The sequence below is a fragment of the Procambarus clarkii genome, chromosome 22 (genome assembly GCF_040958095.1).
Source record: "Procambarus clarkii isolate CNS0578487 chromosome 22, FALCON_Pclarkii_2.0, whole genome shotgun sequence".
Lineage (NCBI taxonomy): Eukaryota > Metazoa > Arthropoda > Malacostraca > Decapoda > Cambaridae > Procambarus > Procambarus clarkii.
Window position 1 is genome coordinate 37,939,471 of NC_091171.1, and position 20,000 is coordinate 37,959,470.

General features: G+C 50.3%; 1 protein-coding gene across 12 annotated transcripts in view; it reads left to right on the forward strand.

The window, feature by feature from the left end:
- The window catches only part of LOC123760405 (epithelial splicing regulatory protein fusilli), a 258,631-nt gene that overhangs the window by 29,269 nt on the left and 209,362 nt on the right, over positions 1-20,000 (forward strand). For all 12 annotated transcript variants that reach the window (XR_011229333.1, XM_069328848.1, XM_069328851.1 and 9 more), the window contains exon 3: positions 9,034-9,250. Coding sequence is in view for 11 of the 12 variants with exons in the window: in XM_069328848.1 (XP_069184949.1) it covers positions 9,034-9,250 (217 nt within the window). In the remaining variant the exon portion in view is untranslated. The remainder of the gene's footprint in view (positions 1-9,033; positions 9,251-20,000) is intronic.

Genomic DNA, 20,000 nt, shown 5'->3' on the forward strand with positions numbered 1-20,000 from the left:
GGTTGCTCTGGCTCTTTGGTCCCGCCTCTCAACCGTCAATCAACAGGTGTACAGATTCCTGAGCCTATCGGGCTCTGTCATATCTACACTTGAAACTGTGTATGGAGTGAGCCTCCACCACATCACCCCCTAATGCATTCCATTTGTCAACCACTCTGACACTAAAAAAGTTCTTTCTAATATCTCTGTGGCTCATTTGGGCACTCAGTTTCCACCTGTGTCCCCTTGTGCGTGTTCCCCTTGTGTTAAATAGACTGTCTTTATCTACCCTATCAATCCCCTTCAGAATCTTGAATGTGGTGATCATGTCCCCCCTAACTCTTCTGTCTTCCAGCGAAGTGAGGTTTAATTCCCGTAGTCTCTCCTCGTAGCTCATACCTCTCAGCTCGGGTACTAGTCTGGTGGCAAACCTTTGACCTTTTCCAGTTTAGTCTTATCCTTGACTAGATATGGACTCCATGCTGGGGCTGCATACTCCAGGATTGGCCTGACATATGTGGTATACAAAGTTCTGAATGATTCTTTACACAAGTTTCTGAATGCCGTTCGTATGTTGGCCAGCCTGGCATATGCCGCTGATGTTATCCGCTTGATATGTGCTGCAGGAGACAGGTCTGGCGTGATATCAACCCCCAAGTCTTTTTCCTTCTCTGACTCCTGAAGAATTTCCTCTCCCAGATGATACCTTGTATCTGGCCTCCTGCTCCCTACACCTATCTTCATTACATTACATTTGGTTGGGTTAAACTCTAACAACCATTTGTTCGACCATTCCTTCAGCTTGTCTAGGTCTTCTTGAAGCCTCAAACAGTCCTCTTCTGTTTTAATCCTTCTCATAATTTTAGCATCGTCCGCAAACATTGAGAGAAATGAATCGATACCCTCCGGGAGATCATTTACATATATCAGAAACAAGATAGGACCGAGTACAGAGCCCTGTGGGAACTGGGGGATACTCTAGATGCGGCCGAATCTAGTCTCATCTGGAGACGCCCCTGGAGCGAGGGGCGTCTCATCTGGAATGGTAAGGGATTTTGTGGGTTAAGGAAGGGGGGAGAGGGGGGTAGGGAAGGGGAGGGGTGAGAGGGTTTGAATTATGTTTATTGCCAGTGCTCGTGTATTCCAAACAGGTTCTGGTGACTTGATGTTCAACACCAGAATTATGGTCGTGTGTTGTACCATTTCATTTTCCAGCTTTACATTGCATCATATTTTTATTCCAATAATATGTCTTTCAATATAATTTTGTCACGTTGTCTATGCCTACTCTCAGTAATTTAGACGTGTTGATCTTTCACAGATCTCAGTGATCTGTATTGCGTCGCAAGGCGTTTTATTGCAGTTTAATGTTCTCTCTCTTAATGAGAGTGCCATATCAGTTTTCTGGTGGAGGGGTGATAAAGGCGGCCCACCTTGACTCCAGCGGGGTGCGACGGGTCAGCCGTCCCCACCCGGAGGTCGGTGGAGGACCCGCTGGGCTTCCCACACAAAGAGCAGGTCACCTCAGGTCAACAGCGGGCAGACAGTAATGGACGGGAGGGGGCAGGCGAGGTCACGCGTGGACGACCCGATAGAGGTCACCAGATCAAGAGGCGAGCGGATTTAATACGTGATTATTGAAGTTTTTAAACATACGTTCCTTTAATTTGTGGAACGTGGTTATGTCGACGGGTGTGTGGTTCCATTAACCGATGCGTATTACTACAGAGGTGCTTAGTATACGGGGGTGACAGGTGTCGTCGCCACTGGTGTAGCGACGAGGCGCTGGCCGGCCTGCTGGAGTGGAATAACTGTGAACGTCGACAGGTAAGCCACTTGTAACCCACAAGTGTAAGGAAAGCTGCCGACCTTAAGTCCAGACGAAATCATTCAAGGTGACGGATGAACGTGTGTGTGATGGGTTAGTTAAGCTTACTTTAGTTTAGGTGGAGTGTGTAGGGTCCGCAAAGTGACGCCACCAGTGCGTCCCTCTGGCGTAGTGACGCCACCAGTGCGTCCCTCTGGGGTAGTGACGCCACCAGTGCGTCCCTCTGGGGTAGTGACGCCACCAGTGCGTCCCTCTGGGGTAGTGACGCCACCAGTGCGTCCCTCTGGGGTAGTGACGCCACCAGTGCGTCCCTCTGGGGTAGTGACGCCACCAGTGCGTCCCTCTGGTGTAGTGACGCCACCAGTGCGTCCCTCTGGTGTAGTGACGCCACCAGTGCGTCACTCTGGGGTAGTGACGCCACCAGTGCGTCACTCTGGGGTAGTGACGCCACCAGTGCGTCACTCTGGGGTAGTGACGCCACCAGTGCGTCACTCTGGGGTAGTGACGCCACCAGTGCGTCCCTCTGGGGTAGTGACGCCACCAGTGCGTCCCTCTGGGGTAGTGACGCCACCAGTGCGTCACTCTGGGGTAGTGACGCCACCAGTGCGTCACTCTGGGGTAGTGACGCCACCTCCCGGAGCGTGACGGAGCCTCCCGCCCTGAGGTGTCACCTGGCACACCACACCACTGCCTGAGGTGCCACCTGGCACACCACACCACTGCCTGAGGTGCCACCTGGCACACCACACCACTGCCTGAGGTGCCACCTGGCACACCACACCACTGCCTGAGGTGCCACCTGGCACACCACACCACTGCCTGAGGTGCCAAGCTGCTCAGGTCACTCTGGCACAAGATAAGGCATTTAATTTAAAACAAAATGTTTGGAAATATAGTTTGAAAGTTCTCTTGTTAGTGGGTCAAATTCCGGATCTATTTATAATCCTCAGAGCCTTGAGGGGCCACGATTCATCAACCATTTACCTGAACATTCACCAAACCTTTACATCTTTCATTATTCATAGCGGCTTAATTTGCTTTTAATAAAGAACAAATGCGAGGTGGTGTGTAACACCTTGAGTCAGGACTACCTCTCAGTGTTTCCTGTGTGGTAAACTGTTCAGTATATGTCAGCAGTCTACCAGCCCCGACACACCTGAGGTCGACCTTGACCCCAAGGTCAAGTTCTTGTCTTTACACACAACCTCATATTTGTTCATTAAAAGCAGATTAAACCGCCATGATTAGTGAAAGATGTAAAGGTTTAGTGAATGTTCAGATATATGGTTGAATTTTTTTTTTGCATGGATATTCCTGCGCGGGCCTTAAGCCTCTGGCTGACCCACTAAGCAAATAAAAATGGTTGATGACTCGTGATCAAAGTCAGTCCCAGATGGTATTGCTGTCCGTTCCTGTGGTCCTGTTGTCTCACTCTACAGTGCATTATATGCATAGCTCTGTGAGGCAAGCTTTGAAGGGGAACTTCCAGAAATAACATTAATAAGGAATACTGTTTCGTTAAGTTCACTACAAGCATCTTCACTTAGTTTGTTTATTATGCACCACATACCCATCCCGTGGGCGGTGGGGGAGGGGGGATTATAGAGGCACATAATGGGTTCAGGAACTGAACTCCGTTGTTTGTTTAGCTGAGCAAGTGACAGTCTTGTGAATCAAGTTACACAATTCTTACCATTACGTACACATGTACATAATGTGTACATACATATATATGTTGATGAATATGACCGTAAGGGTAAGATTAATGATTCCAACACGAATCTTCTCAATATTTCTTATGTTTTTCTTCACTGTTGGGGGTAGTTGAAAAATTAACTCTCCAAAGTTCATTTTCACACTTTATTTATGGTCTGACGCCTAGAAGCGTTTCGCAGGGTACTTCTTACATTTTCACAGACAATTTTGCATACTCTGTTAATGCTTATATTCGTTTTTGGGTGAAGTGATGGGACATGAATCAATAGGTACATTGCGTGGTTTTAATCTTCTTGCTTCTGTGTTGGTTCGGGGTCTTTAAATGGGTAAAATGTAATTATGTGTTAATTGGCTGTTGATTGCTGGTTTTGACTTTTTTGTCGTGTAGTGCCTCGATGATGTCGAGTCTCCTGTAGTTGTATCTGTCGATAATTTCTGTGTTGTTTAAGATATCTCGGGTGATGGGAAATCTTAACTAACTGCTCCCACACCCACCCAACTGGGCGGCAGCTTTACAGTCATGTGCTCCACACCCACCCAACTGGGCGGCAGCTTTACAGTCACGTGCTCCACATCCACCCAACTGGGCGGCAGCTTTACAGTCATATGCTCCACACCCACCCAACTGGGCGGCAGCTTTACAGTCACGTGCTGCACACCCACCCAACTGGGCGGCAGCTTTACAGTCACGTGCTCCACATCCACCCAACTGGGCGGCAGCTTTACAGTCATGTGCTCCACACCCACCCAACTGGGCGGCAGCTTTACAGTCATGTGCTCCACACCCACCCAACTGGGCGGCAGCTTTACAGTCACGTGCTCCACACCCACCCAACTGGGCGGCAGCTTTACAGTCATGTGCTCCACACCCACCCAACTGGGCGGCAGCTTTACAGTCATGTGCTCCACACCCACCCAACTGGGCGGCAGCTTTACAGTCACGTGCTGCACACCCACCCAACTGGGCGGCAGCTTTACAGTCACGTGCTCCACATCCACCCAACTGGGCGGCAGCTTTACAGTCACGTGCTCCACATCCACCCAACTGGGCGGCAGCTTTACAGTCATGTGCTCCACACCCACCCAACTGGGCGGCAGCTTTACAGTCACGTGCTCCACATCCACCCAACTGGGCGGCAGCTTTACAGTCACGTGCTCCACACCCACCCAAATGGGCGGCAGCTTTACAGTCATGTGCTCCACACCCACCCAACTGGGCGGCAGCTTTACAGTCACGTGCTCCACACCCACCCAACTGGGCGGCAGCTTTACAGTCATGTGCTCCACACCCACCCAACTGGGCGGCAGCTTTACAGTCATGTGCTCCACCCCCACCCAACTGGGCGGCAGCTTTACAGTCATGTGCTCCACACCCACCCAACTGGGCGGCAGCTTTACAGTCATGTGCTCCACCCCCACCCAACTGGGCGGCAGCTTTACAGTCATGTGCTCCACACCCACCCAACTGGGCGGCAGCTTTACAGTCATGTGCTCCACACCCACCCAACTGGGCGGCAGCTTTACAGTCACGTGCTGCACACCCACCCAACTGGGCGGCAGCTTTACAGTCACGTGCTCCACACCCACCCAACTGGGCGGCAGCTTTACAGTCATGTGCTCCACACCCACCCAACTGGGCGGCAGCTTTACAGTCATGTGCTCCACCCCCACCCAACTGGGCGGCAGCTTTACAGTCATGTGCTCCACACCCACCCAACTGGGCGGCAGCTTTACAGTCATGTGCTCCACACCCACCCAACTGGGCGGCAGCTTTACAGTCATGTGCTCCACTCCCACCCAACTGGGCGGCAGCTTTACAGTCATGTGCTCCACACCCACCCAACTGGGCGGCAGCTTTACAGTCACGTGCTCCACACCCACCCAACTGGGCGGCAGCTTTACAGTCACGTGCTGCACACCCACCCAACTGGGCGGCAGCTTTACAGTCATGTGCTCCACACCCACCCAACTGGGCGGCAGCTTTACAGTCATGTGCTCCACACCCACCCAACTGGGCGGCAGCTTTACAGTCACGTGCTCCACACCCACCCAACTGGGCGGCAGCTTTACAGTCATGTGCTCCACACCCACCCAACTGGGCGGCAGCTTTACAGTCACGTGCTCCACACCCACCCAACTGGGCGGCAGCTTTAGTCATGTGCTCCACACCCACCCAACTGGGCGGCAGCTTTACAGTCATGTGCTCCACACCCACCCAACTGGGCGGCAGCTTTACAGTCACGTGCTCCACACCCACCCAACTGGGCGGCAGCTTTACAGTCACGTGCTCCACACCCACCCAACTGGGCGGCAGCTTTACAGTCATGTGCTCCACACCCACCCAACTGGGCGGCAGCTTTACAGTCATGTGCTCCACACCCACCCAACTGGGCGGCAGCTTTACAGTCATGTGCAGGCGGCACCTACAGCAAACACATTTTGGATAATTGGCCAAGATTCCAATCAGGATTTGTCGTCGTTGGATTTAGATTTTGTTTTGTTGGCAGATTTAGATTTATTTATTTTTGGCGGTTTTCAAACTATTTTCTGTTGGCGGATTCAGAATTTTTTCTGGTGCATTTTTATTTTTAGCCCATTAGATTTTTTTTTATTTTTAGCCCATTAGATTTTTTTTTATTTTTAGCCCATTAGATTTTTTTTGTTTGCGGATTTGGAGGGGAGAGTCGTGGGAGTGGGGGGGGGGGTCGTGGGGGGAGAGGGGGGGGTCGCTGCTCCCTACACCACAGAAGAGCAACCATCAGGGGAGCATGAGGGGTGAAGGTCGTGAGGGGAGGACCCAGGAATACAGCTTATCCTGTTGTTGATGCTGCTATACATCCCAGCTGACCAGACCTGCAGCTCCTCCCTCACATATGTGTGCAGGGAACACTCGTGGGCATCATCACTACTCTCCATGAAGGACTGAGCTTGAATTTATTATTTCTGGACAAGGCATCTGGTGATGGTGAACCATACAGAGCATTGCTGCCGGTGATGACCATCTCTGTCTGTCTGTCTGTCCCACCTTACCTCTCTCTCCTCCCACTCCTCTCTCTCTCTCTCTCATTCTCTCATTCTCTCATGCTCTCACTCTCATTCTCTCTTTCTCTCATTCTCTCTCTCATTTTCTCTCTCTCATTCATAAATTTTCATAAATTCATAAATTTTCTCATGCTGTTCATTCAAGACCGGAATTTTCTCAAATATAAATTAATATTATAATATATTAGCATATTGTGCATATATAGGCATAGGTTAGATTAGGTGTTTAGGTCTATTGGCAATTATTTGTATATGTAGTACGTGGGTGAAGCATTTATAGCGTTGTGGTTCGAAGAAAATTCGTCAGTGAAGCACTTGTTCCGGAAGTGTTCGAACATCAACAGTTGAGTCGTGTGTAAACCGTTTTTCATTCATAATCAGTTGGGGGTTTGGTGGGTGCATGGAATCACTTTTGGGTCTTTGTTTGGAGGACGGGCTGACTTTGCAAATCAGCCCATATATATATATATATATATATATATATATATATATATATATATATATATATATATATATATATATATATATATATATATATATATATATATATTATTAAATATGACCGAAAAAATCCTAGTAAACAACACAGAAATCATCGATAGATACAGCGATAGCAGGCGGCTTGACGTTTGCGAGGCACTACACATCAAGAAGTCAACACCAGCAATCAACAGCCAATTATTGCACAACTATATTCTACCCACCTCAAGACTCCGCTCCAATATAGAAGCATCAAGAAATATGGACCAATAGGCTTTCTACAAACACTTCTATTCAATACCCATTGTTTCTGTTCTGTCTTGTGTTGATACTTTTAATACCCTATTAATATCCTCTAGTGTTCTGTCTTGTGTTAATGCCACATCATCCTTCCCACCTCACTCAAATGTAATGCCACATCACCCTTCCCACCTCACTCAAATGTAGATATAAAATCAGGGAAACGCAAGTTCTAATCAGTTGTGTATTTGTGAAGTCTTTGAAAATGTAATAAGTTTTACGAAACGCGCCCGTGTCGCGTCAGACTAGAAATAAAAATGAATTTTGGAGAAGTGATTTTTGATTTACCTCCAACAGTGAAGCATATTGTACGAAAGATTGAGAAAATTCGTGTTAAAATTATTAATCTTACTTTTTCGGTCATATTTAATAATATATGTCTACAGGAAAGACTGCTACCAAAATATACTAATATATATATATATATATATATATATATATATATATATATATATATAATAAGTTTTATATATATATATATATATATATATATATATATATATATATATATATATATATATATATAATATTTTATGATGACACGACACACCACAAACAATCCATATATTATGGGACATTTTGAGTGATAAATATATACATTTCATCCTTACTGATGATGATTTTGTCAGCAAGTTACAGCCCCGCTCCTGTGCCAGGTAAGTCCACTACGGGGTCACCATAGCCCGTGATACTTGCCCCGCTCCTGTGCCAGGTAAGTCCACAACGGGGTCACCATAGCCCGTGATACTTGCCCCGCTCCTGTGCCAGGTAAGTCCACTACGGGGTCACCATAGCCCGTGATACTTGCCCCGCTCCTGTGCCAGGTAAGTCCACTACGGGGTCACCATAGCCCGTGATTCTTGGAAACTTTTTGTTCCCTGTAGCTTAATCTAAAACAACAACAGATGTTTTTTTGGCTACTAATTAATGATTATTTTATTCCATTTGATTAAATTACTCAGCTGCCGTCCACTATTTGTGTTAAGTGTCGATGGAACATCTCAGATGGTGACCATGACTTTTAATTTTAATATATTTCCATGTGAAGTAACGGGTAACCATGATCATGTAAACAGACACACATAGTAGGAAAGGTTGGCTTTGTTTCCTGCCTGTAGGAGCCACGGAGGCCTTCTCTCTCTCTCTCACACACACACACACACACACACACACACACACACACACACACACACACACACACACACACACACACACACACACACACACACAGCCTCATTATTTCTGGCCTCTCATGCCAACCCTCCTCACTGTCAGGTTTTTTCCTCCTACTTTGTACGTGGGGCTAATTCCTTCAGATTTCCTTACTTCGCTTCCCCTCCTCCCCTTTTGCTCCCTCCCCCTTCCCTTCCTCTCTCTTCCCCCCCTTCCCTTCCTCTCTCTTCCCCCCTTCCCTCTCTATTCCCCCCTTTCCCTCCCTCTCTCTTCCCCCCTTCCCTCCCTCTCTTCCCCCCTCTCTCCACACTCTCCTCCCCCTCGAGGGTCCATGCATGTGCTGGAGACGTGACACACACCCACGACACACGACCACGGTCCCACAAGGTCCCACAGGATCCCACAGGGCCCCACAGGGTCCCTCAAGGTCCCACAAGGTCCCACACCAAACACAGGAACTCTGAATCACTGCTACGAACCACTAACCAACCCGTTCTCTTATCTTTGCCTTTCAGTTCGATGCGATACTGAGCAAGATCGCTGAGGGGGACACGGGTCGGGTGGCGCTGGTGACGGATGGGCAGCTCCACCTGCGGCAGGTGATGCACCCGAAGGCCCTGGCCCGCAACCTCGTGCTCCCAGAGTACTACAACTCCTTCTATGACCTCCGGAAGGAGTTCAAGTCCTTCTACCACTCCGAGGAGATGAACACCGTCCCAGATATGCTCAACTGTATCCTTTACAACAAATATGGCCTTGTGTGTGTGTGTGTGTGTGTGTGTGTGTGTGTGTGTGTGTGTGTGTGTGTGTGTGTGTGTGTGTGTCTGTGTGTGTGTGTGTGTCTGTGTGTGTGTGTTTGTGTGTGTTTGTGTGTACTCACCTAGTTGTTCTCACCTAGTTGTGTTTGCAGGGGTTGAGCTCTGGCTCTTTGGTCCCGCCTCTCAACCGTCAATCAACAGGTGTACAGATTCCTGAGCCTATCGGGCTCTGTCATATCTACACTTGAAACTGTGTATGGAGTCAGCCTCCACCACATCACCCCCTAATGCATTCCATTTGTCAACCACTCTGCCACTAAAGAAGTTCTTTCTAATATCTCTGTGGCTCATTTGGGCACTCAGTTTCCACCTGTGTCCCCTTGTGCGTGTTCCCCTTGTGTTAAATAGACTGTCTTTATCTACCCTATCAATCCCCTTCAGAATCTTGAATGTGTGTTTTGTGTGTGTGTGTGTGTGTGTGTGTGTGTGTGTGTGTGTGTGTGTGTGTGTGTGTGTGTACTCACCTAGTGGTACTCACCTAGTTGTGTTTGCGGGGGTTGAGCTCTGGCTCTTTGGTCCCGCCTCTCAACCGTCAATCAACAGGGCCACAATGTGTGTATGTGTGTGTGTGTGTGTGTGTGTTTGTGAATTTCTGATGCAAGTTAATGTGTTGTTTTATGCAGGTAAGTGTTGTTCTAGAGGCCGCAACGTGGCTTGTGTAACACTGGCTCCCACAAGGCGGCTAGCGCGTTAGTATACTGTGAACTGGAATACTTCAGTGTTCTTTAATGTCACTTTTGTCTTCATGAAATAATTTTGAACGTTGGAGATTTTCCACACATTGAGTCTTTACATAAGTCTTAAGTGTTGTTAGAGGTTAATGTTGCTTCTCTTGACGCGTTTGACTTGTATTGTGGAAAGTTGTTCCTCTTGCATGTTCTGCAGCACTTCTTGTTCATCGTTTTGTTGTGGGAACTGTGTCTGTCGTCGACTCCCTCTGTGCTCAGTTGGTCCCATCCAGTCCGGTCCCTAGTTGTCAGCCTTGGTGGGTTTGTGTGGGTTTGTGAGGGTCTGTGAGGGTTTTTTGAGGGTTTGTGAGGGTCTGTGAGGGTCTGGGAGGGTCTGTGAGGGGTCTGTGGGGGTCTGCAACTTTACCTCGGCTAATGAGAATACGCCCCTCGCTGCTCTCCCTCATCTTCCCTCACCTCAGATTCATCTCTACTGTCCTCACTCGACGTCTCCCCTTGAACCGCTTGGATTCTATTGCCTTCCCATCCCAGCACCCTCTTTCTTCAATGCCATTCTTCGTCTCCCCTCCCCTCTTCCCCCTTCCACTTTTTATCCACGTTTCTCATATTAAGCTTCCACCCCTTCTCATTCTCCCTTCCGCTTACATCCTTGGCCCTCTCCTCTACCCCCCCTTTGTGACTATCCCTCACCTACGCCTGTTCAAACTCGCCCTTTCCCTTATCTGTTACCCATTCCCTGATATTTTCCCCCTCCTCCTCCCCTTGCCCCTTCCCTTTCCCCTTCCTCCTTCCCCTACCCTCCTGTCGGTTCATAGAGAAGTGCTTTTCCTCAAGCAGGTAGTTGTTTGTTTGCTCCTGGAGACTGTTGGCGCATGACCAGCGCTCCCCCCCCCCTTTTTTCCCCCTCACTCCCCCACCCCTTCTCTCCTCTCCCCCCCCTCTCCCCTCCCCCTCTCCCCTCCCCCTCTCCCCTCCCCCTCTCCCCTCCCCCCTCTCCCCTCCCCCTCCTCCCCCTTCCCCCTCTCCCCTCCCCCTCCCCCCTCCCCGCCCCCTCTCCCCCCTCCCTCCCCTCGACTCTCTCCCTCCTCCTACCACCACCTGGACATGCGGGAGGACCTAACCATAAAGGGACGGTCTGGGGAGAGGGGGGACATCATTCTTCTCTCAGCTACTAAATGCTTTATTTCTAGACTCCTCTTCCCTTCTCTTCCCCCCCCCCTCCCTCTCCCTCTCTCTCTCTCTCTCTCTCTCTCTCTCTCTCTCTCTCTCTCTCTCCTCTCTCTCTCTCTCTCTCTCTCTCTCTCTCTCTCTCTCTCTCTCTCTCTTTTTTCTCCTCCTCCTCCACATCTATTACCTTCACCTTCTCTCTTCTCCTTCCTCTCACCTCCACTTACGTTAAATTACGGTATTTGAAGTTCAATTTTCTGCTGCCTGGTATTGTGAGTCTTGTTCGTAAGCGCGCGCGCACACGCACACACGCACACACGCACGCACGCACACACGCACACACGCACACACACACACACACACACACACACACACACACACACACACACACACACACAGGGGGCTTCGCGGCTGAATGGACAGAGCTTGGGGGTCGTAGTCTTAAGGGTTCGGGTTCAGTTTCCGACCAAGGCAGAAACAAATGGGCTGAGTTTTTCATCCTGATGCCCCCTGTTCACCTAGCAGTAAACAGGTACCTAGGAGTTAGACAGTCGCTACCCGCTGATTCCTGGGTGTGTGTGTGTGTGTGTGTACTCACCTAATTGTGCTTGTGGGGGTTGAGTTCTGGCTCTTTGGTCCCGCCTCTCAACTGTCTATCAACAGGTGTACAGGTTCCTGAGCCTATTGGGCTCTATCATATCTACACTTGAAACTGTGTATGGAGTCAGCCTCCACCACATCACTGACTAATGCATTCCATTTGTCAACCACTCTGACAGGGGGAGTGTGTGTGCATGTGTTAGAGAGAAATATATGTAGTAGATATAATAGATGAAAAAAATTATAGGTTAGAAATGCAGTGTCCAAAAGCTAATAACTCAATTCTGCAGGCACAAATAATAAATACACACCCAAGCCCTCTACCCCATGCTGTCTATCCCACAAACCCACTACCCACTCCCCGAGCCCCACCCACAACCCACCACCCACTCCCCGAGCCCCACCCACAACCCACCACCACCCTCCAAGCCCACCCCATGAAAGCTGTTCACACGTTCGAAGTGTGAAAACTCTGCAATACATAGATGGAATGATTCAAATTTTGTCATGTTTGTCGAATTTAGGACGTAAATATTTGCTTATACGTGAACGCTTATATACGCTTATATACGCTTATTAGTATACGCTTATATACGCTTATTACTATACGCTTATATACGCTTATTAGTATACGCTTATTACGGATACGCTTATTAATCAACAAATGAGTGAAGGCGAGTGCAAGTGACCGTAACAAACCCTTGCTTTCCTTGAGAGGAATTTATTAAGTAAACTAATTACCATTCTTAAGAGTTTTTACACTAAGTGATCAGCTGTCTTATTTTCTTAAGAGCAAAGCAGCTGATTCTGCTTTGATCTTAACGAGTGCTTGGGCCTTTACCAGGGGGGGGAGGGGGGGGAGGGATTCAAAATATTTCAGCTTCGAGGAAATGCCGAGACTGGCATCTTTAACGGTCTGGTGTACAGGGTTGGATCACTACCTGACGCTCCGTTGGAATCCCCGACTGGCCAGTCCTCGCCGCCTCCCACACGCCAGGCTCCTCGGCTCTAGCCTCTAGCCGCTCAGTCTGAGTCCTCAGCCTTGCTTGCTGGCTGAGGACAGTCTGAGGCTCAGCCTTGCCCCCCTCAGTCGTGCTTGCTGGTCCCCTCAGCTTTGCTTGCTGGCCCCCCTCAGCGTCGCTTGCTGGAGCGTAGAAAACGCTCTTTACATTGGCTGCAGGCGAGAAACTTTTGTTTCCAGTCAGCTGTAGATAGTGGACATGACCTATCCACGAGGTCTGGTGACTGTCCTCGAGGTCTGGTGACTGTCCTCGAGGTCTGGTGACTGTCCTCGAGGTCTGGTGACTGTCCTCGAGGTCTGGTGACTGTCCTCGAGGTCTGGTGACTGTCCTCGAGGTCTGGTGACTGTCCTCGAGGTCTGGTGACTGTCCTCGACTCGACTACATTGTTCAGTCAACGCTGCGAGACGAGAGGCAGTGGATGTTACCCTTCATAAGACGGATCATCGGTCTGGACTTGCTGGGTGAAGGTGACTTAAGGAATTATTTGGAAGAGATAATGACAGGTTTTAAAGACGTCGATAACCTGTCGAGCGATTTACTGGAAGCAATGGACTGTCGTGGGGGACTGACTGGAAGAGGCAGACATAGCAATTTTCTTGGGAGATGCAGACTAACGTGGGATCGTCTTGGAGAGGTGGTTTATCGTAGCAAGACATCGTGGGAATCTGTTCCATCCCTCCCTCCCTCTCTCTCTCTCTCTGCCATTCTCTCACGGCTGTGGGCGGAAGTAGCTCCCACGGACTCTTCTCCGATTTTAAAGCTCATTTCGGCTTCAGTGCGCTAACACGGTAGCAACATTACCATGTTTAAAAGTTTATACAACTGCTCGATGACGAAGATGATGCTTGAAGTCCGCTATTTCCTTAAAGATTTCCGCTGGTCTGAAAATTGTCTTGGACGTGAATGGCAGTTTGGTGGTGGGTTAGGAGTCCCGCCCAGACCAGAGTTACCAGGCGCAGTTTTCTTTATCACATTATTTGTCTTCCGCTGTATTGTCTTGGAGCGCTGCTTGATGTCTGCGCGTCAGTCACTGCGCACCGGACGCCACGTTAAAAGTGAGTGTGTTCAGTGCACAGGTTTGCTTCGTTTAGTTTTACTGAGCACCGCGAGACTGGGCCCCACGCAACCGTGTCCTGCGTCCGAAAGCGAGATTGTGGCCTCGATTTGGGATGATAATGATCGGGTTTGCCTTTGACAAAATGGCTTTTAATTAATGACGAATTCAAGTCCTGTATTCGTGCGGATGCATTACGAGCCGCATTTGGGTCTCTGTGTTGCTACTGTTAAAATATAAGGTGTAAAAACTAGTGGGTGTCGCGGTGGGTGTAGTGTGTGTAACACAGGTATGCCAGGACCTGCACACTTGTACCAACCAGAACGCTCCTCAAGACGTTTCTACCTTCTATCGTCTCCTGCTTTCCACAACTTTTTTAACCACTTTCCACCGCTCTGCGTATCGTCGTTAAGAACACCACTTAGTAATTACAATAATTCTTATTACGGCCAAGTACATTTCTGTCTTAAGGTGCTGCAAATGGGACATTTGTGTTTGTAAATTTGCGCTCTCTGGTTTTTTTTTTAAGAGACTTGAAGTGAGCTCAAGTTAGCACTCCGCGGGGATACCAATTTCGGGTCGACGTGAGACTCTGGCAATTGAGTTTAGCGACGCAAGAAAAATTCCATTGTCACGCTGCGTCCATCAATTGTTGGGAACGTGCAGAAAAATAGAGAAGTGGAGGAAAAAAAGTTATTGATTGGTGAGGGAATGCGAAAAAATTGTTATCATTGGAAAGGTAAGGAGGGAGGGAGACAGACACGCAGATATAATAGGTAAAGGATGAGAAGAGGGAGAAGGGAGAGGAAGAAGCGGGTAGGAGAATGGGAAAAGGGGGGGGGGGGAAGGGTAGGGTAGGGGGGGGGGTACAGGTGAGAGGTTTCCATCAGTCTCTTTTATGGAGTATTTTGTTATACTTTCTTCCCTATCCGTCTTGTCTTTCTCCCCTTAGTTACCACAAGTCCTTCCCTTCTTCCTCTTCCTTCTTCCTCTTCCCCTCCCTTCTTCCCCTTCCTTCGCCCCCTTCCTTCGCCCCCCTCCCTTCTCCCCCCCTCCCTTCTCCCCCCTCCCTTCTCCCCCCCTCCCTTCTCCCCCCTCCCTTCTCCCCCCTCCCTTCTCCCCCCTCCCTTCTCCCCCCTCCCTTCTCCCCCCCTCCCCCTCCCTTCTCCCCCTCCCTTCTCCACCAATCCCATCCATCGATACCTTCCTTCGCCTTGCTGCCATTCTAAGACTTGGTTACAGTATTTACACGCTGTATGAAGTGTGTGTGTGTGTGTGTGTGTGTGTGTAGATGCTGGTGTGTGTGTGTGTGTGTGTGTAGATGCTGGTGTGTGTGTGTGTGTGTAGATGCTGGTGTGTGTGTAGATGCTGGTGTGTGTGTGTGTGGTGTGTAGATGCTGGTGTGTGTGTGTGGTGTGTAGATGCTGGTGTGTGTGTGTGGTGTGTAGATGCTGGTGTGTGTGTGTGTGTGTAGATGCTGGTGTGTGTGTGTGTGTGGTGTGTAGATGCTGGTGTGTGTGTGTGGTGTGTAGATGCTGGTGTGTGTGTGTGTGTGTAGATGCTGGTGTGTGTGTGTGTGTGGTGTGTAGATGCTGGTGTGTGTGTGTAGATGCTGGTGTGTGTGTGTGTGTGTGTAGATGCTGGTGTGTGTGTGTGTAGATGCTGGTGTGTGTGTGTGTGTGGTGTGTAGATGCTGGTGTGTGTGTGTGTGTGGTGTGTAGATGCTGGTGTGTGTGTGTGTGGTGTGTAGATGCTGGTGTGTGTGTGTGGTGTGTAGATGCTGGTGTGTGTGTGTGGTGTGTAGATGCTGGTGTGTGTGTGTGGTGTGTAGATGCTGGTGTGTGTGTGTGTGTGTAGATGCTGGTGTGTGTGTGTGTGTGGTGTGTAGATGCTGGTGTGTGTGGTGTGTGTGTGTGTAGATGCTGGTGTGTGTGTGTGTGTGTAGATGCTGGTGTGTGTGTGTGTGTGGTGTGTAGATGCTGGTGTGTGTGTGTGGTGTGTAGATGCTGGTGTGTGTGTGTGTGTGTAGATGCTGGTGTGTGTGTGTGGTGTGTAGATGCTGGTGTGTGTGTGTGTGTGTGTAGATGCTGGTGTGTGTGTGTGTGTGTGTGTAGATGCTGGTGTGTGTGTGTGTGTGTGTAGATGCTGGTGTGTGTGTGTGTGTGTAGATGCTGGTGTGTGTGTGTGTGTGTAGAGGCTGGTGTGTGTGTGTGGTGTGTAGATGCTGGTGTGTGTGTGTGTGTGGTGTGTAGAGGCTGGTGTGTGTGTGTGTGTGTGGTGTGTAGATGCTGGTGTGTGTGTGTGTGTGTAGATGCTGGTGTGTAGATGCTGGTGTGTGTGTGTGGTGTGTAGATGCTGGTGTGTGTGTGGTGTGTAGATGCTGGTGTGTAGATGCTGGTGTGTGTGTGTGTGTGGTGTGTAGAGGCTGGTGTGTGTGTGTGTGTGTAGATGCTGGTGTGTAGATGCTGGTGTGTGTGTGTGTGTGGTGTGTAGATGCTGGTGTGTAGATGCTGGTGTGTAGATGCTGGTGTGTGTGTGTGTGTGGTGTGTAGATGCTGGTGTGTAGATGCTGGTGTGTGTGTGTGTGTGTAGATGCTGGTGTGTGTGTGGTGTGTAGATGCTGGTGTGTAGATGCTGGTGTGTAGATGCTGGTGTGTGTGTGTGTGTGGTGTGTAGATGCTGGTGTGTGTGTGTGTGTGTAGATGCTGGTGTGTGTGTGGTGTGTAGATGCTGGTGTGTGTGTGTGTGTGGTGTGTAGAGGCTGGTGTGTGTGTGTAGATGCTGGTGTGTGTGTGTGTGTGGTGTGTAGAGGCTGGTGTGTGTGTGTGTGTGTAGATGCTGGTGTGTGTGTGTGTGTGGTGTGTAGATGCTGGTGTGTGTGTGTGGTGTGTAGAGGCTGGTGTGTGTGTGTGTGTGTAGAGGCTGGTGTGTGTGTGTGTGTGTAGATGCTGGTGTGTAGATGCTGGTGTGTGTGTGTGGTGTGTAGAGGCTGGTGTGTGTGTGTGTGTGTAGAGGCTGGTGTGTGTGTGTGTGGTGTGTAGATGCTGGTGTGTGTGTGTGTGTGTAGAGGCTGGTGTGTGTGTGTGTGGTGTGTAGATGCTGGTGTGTGTGTGTGTGTGTAGAGGCTGGTGTGTGTGTGTGTGTGTAGAGGCTGGTGTGTGTGTGTGTGTGTAGAGGCTGGTGTGTGTGTGTGTGTGTAGAGGCTGGTGTGTGTGTGTGTGTGGTGTGTAGAGGCTGGTGTGTGTGTGTGTGTGTGGTGTGTAGATGCTGGTGTGTGTGTGTAGATGCTGGTGTGTGTGTGTGGTGTGTAGATGCTGGTGTGTGTGTGTGTGTGTAGATGCTGGTGTGTGTGTGTGTGTGTAGATGCTGGTGTGTAGATGCTGGTGTGTAGATGCTGGTGTGTGTGTGTGTGTGGTGTGTAGATGCTGGTGTGTGTGTGTGTGTGGTGTGTAGATGCTGGTGTGTGTGTGTGTGTGGTGTGTAGAGGCTGGTGTGTGTGTGTGTGTGTAGAGGCTGGTGTGTGTGTGTGTGTGTGGTGTGTAGAGGCTGGTGTGTGTGTGTGTGTGGTGTGTAGATGCTGGTGTGTGTGTGTGTGTGTAGATGCTGGTGTGTGTGTGTGTGTGTGTAGATGCTGGTGTGTAGATGCTGGTGTGTGTGTGTGTGTGGTGTGTAGAGGCTGGTGTGTGTGTGTGTGTGTAGAGGCTGGTGTGTGTGTGTGTGTGGTGTGTAGATGCTGGTGTGTGTGTGTGTGTAGATGCTGGTGTGTGTGTGTGGTGTGTAGATGCTGGTGTGTGTGTGTGGTGTGTAGATGCTGGTGTGTGTGTGTGTGTGTAGATGCTGGTGTGTGTGTGTGTGTGGTGTGTAGAGGCTGGTGTGTGTGTGTGGTGTGTAGAGGCTGGTGTGTGTGTGTGGTGTGTAGAGGCTGGTGTGTGGAGGTGTGTAGGTGCTGGTGTGTGTGTGTGGTGTGTAGATGCTGGTGTGTGGAGGTGTGTAGGTGCTGGTGTGTGTGTGTGTGTAGATGCTGGTGTGTGTGTGGTGTGTAGGTGCTGGTGTGTGTGTGGTGTGTAGAGGCTGGTGTGTGTGTGTGGTGTGTAGATGCTGGTGTGTGGAGGTGTGTAGGTGCTGGTGTGTGTGTGTGGTGTGTAGATGCTGGTGTGTGGAGGTGTGTAGGTGCTGGTGTGTGTGTGTGTGTAGATGCTGGTGTGTGGAGGTGTGTAGGTGCTGGTGTGTGTGTGTGTGTGTAGATGCTGGTGTGTGGAGGTGTGTAGGTGCTGGTGTGTGTGTGTGTGTAGATGCTGGTGTATACAGCTCACGACCTCCGCCCAAACTCCTGCCATTGTCCTCCCCCTTCCCCCGTGTCCACCTTCCTTCCCTTACCTGGTCCCCTTCTGGCTGTCCACCCATCTCCTCTGTACCTCCTATCTCATCTATTCCCCTCCCCCCGCTCTCTCTCTCTCTCTCTCTCTCTCTCTCTCTCTCTCTCTCTCTCTCTCTCTCTCTCTCTCTCTCTCTCTCTCTCTCTTTGTTTTGCTCTCCTGGCTTGCAGCCTTGCTCTTACCCCTTACCATCACCTCACCCATCTTTGTATCACCCCCAAACGGGATAATTATTATTTCCGTGCACCACGTTGTCTACTCCAGCTGGTCCCGCTACCAGCTGGTCCCTCTCCCAGCTGGTCCCGCTACCAGCTGGTCCCGCTACCAGCTGGTCCTTCTCCCAGCTGGGCCGTCGGGAAGCTTAGCTGGTTGGCTGAGTGTTACGGTGGGACATGTACTTACAGCGGAGGTGAGTGGAGAGAGGTGGTGAGGTCCCCAGGAGGCTCATCTTGAGGGTTGTCGCCCAGGTGTCGAGAGCTCATGTCATCTACCGTAGCACGCCCTTGCACGCCATGTCATCTACCGTAGCACGCCCTTGCACGCCATGTCATCTACCGTAGCACGCCCTTGCACGCCATGTCATCTATCGTAGCACGCCCTTGCACGCCCTGTCTTTTATCGTAGCACGCCCTTGCACGCCAGGGGCAGATGTGATGCGACTCTTACTCCCGTGTGGGCTGTCAAGCGTATATTTTTTGTCATATATAATCTTGAAAGTTCATTGATTCCAAGATAATTATTGCCTTGTAGGCACGCGGAGGTTGGGAAGCGAGACCGTCTATCCTGACGGGAGACCGTACGCGCAGCCGGGCGCTGACCGCTGACGCAGCCCACTACGCTCTGGAGGCGGTGGTGCGCCCTGTGTAGCTGCGGGGGCGTGCGGGAGAGGTGGAGGTGGGGTTTTTCTGGGGTTATTTGTTAGGAGGGGAGTACCCGGCTTCACCCGGGTCTATTTCTCCCTGGTTGATACCTGGTTGATGGGGTTCTGGGAGTTCTTCTACTCCCCAAGCCCGGCCCGAGGCCAGGCTCGACTTGTGAGAGTTTGGTCCCATCTCCCACTCTCTCGCATCTCTTTCCCTATCCATCTTTCTTCCCATCTCTCCAGTACGCCCTTTATCACCTTTAGCAATCATTTCCTTCCTTACCTCGCCATCTTCCATACCATTCCACCACCTTATTTAACATTCATAACGCATCTTACCCTTCACCACCTTCCCTATCACTCACCACCTTCACCTCACGTTCTGTAAATACCACCACCACCATCCACGCCCCAGCAACCACCACCATCCACGCCCCAGCAACCACCACCACCATCCACGCCCCAGCAACTATACCAGTTAACGCCCCAGCAACTACCAGGTTAAGACAAGTTCCACCTGCATGCATAATTCAACGCCCGCCGGCCACCCCACGCACCCAGGACTTCAGAATACATTGATCTGCTTTTAACCGCACCCACAACCCCTCCCCCAATCCCTCTCCCAACCCCTCCCCCAATCCCTCTCCCAACCCCTCCCCCAACCCCTCCCCCAACCTCTCCCCCAACCCCTCCCCCAACCCCTCCCCCAACCCCTCCCCCAACCCCTCCCCCAACCCCTCCCAAGCCTGCCCGAGGCGCCCTAAGTTCAGGTAGGCCAGGATAGTAACTTTATTTTGGTTTCAGATGGGTAGGTAATGGTAGATAACGAGCGAGGAGTGTTTTAGGACCTGCAGACGTGTGTGGTGCAGGATAACACAACAGGGGGGAAGAGTT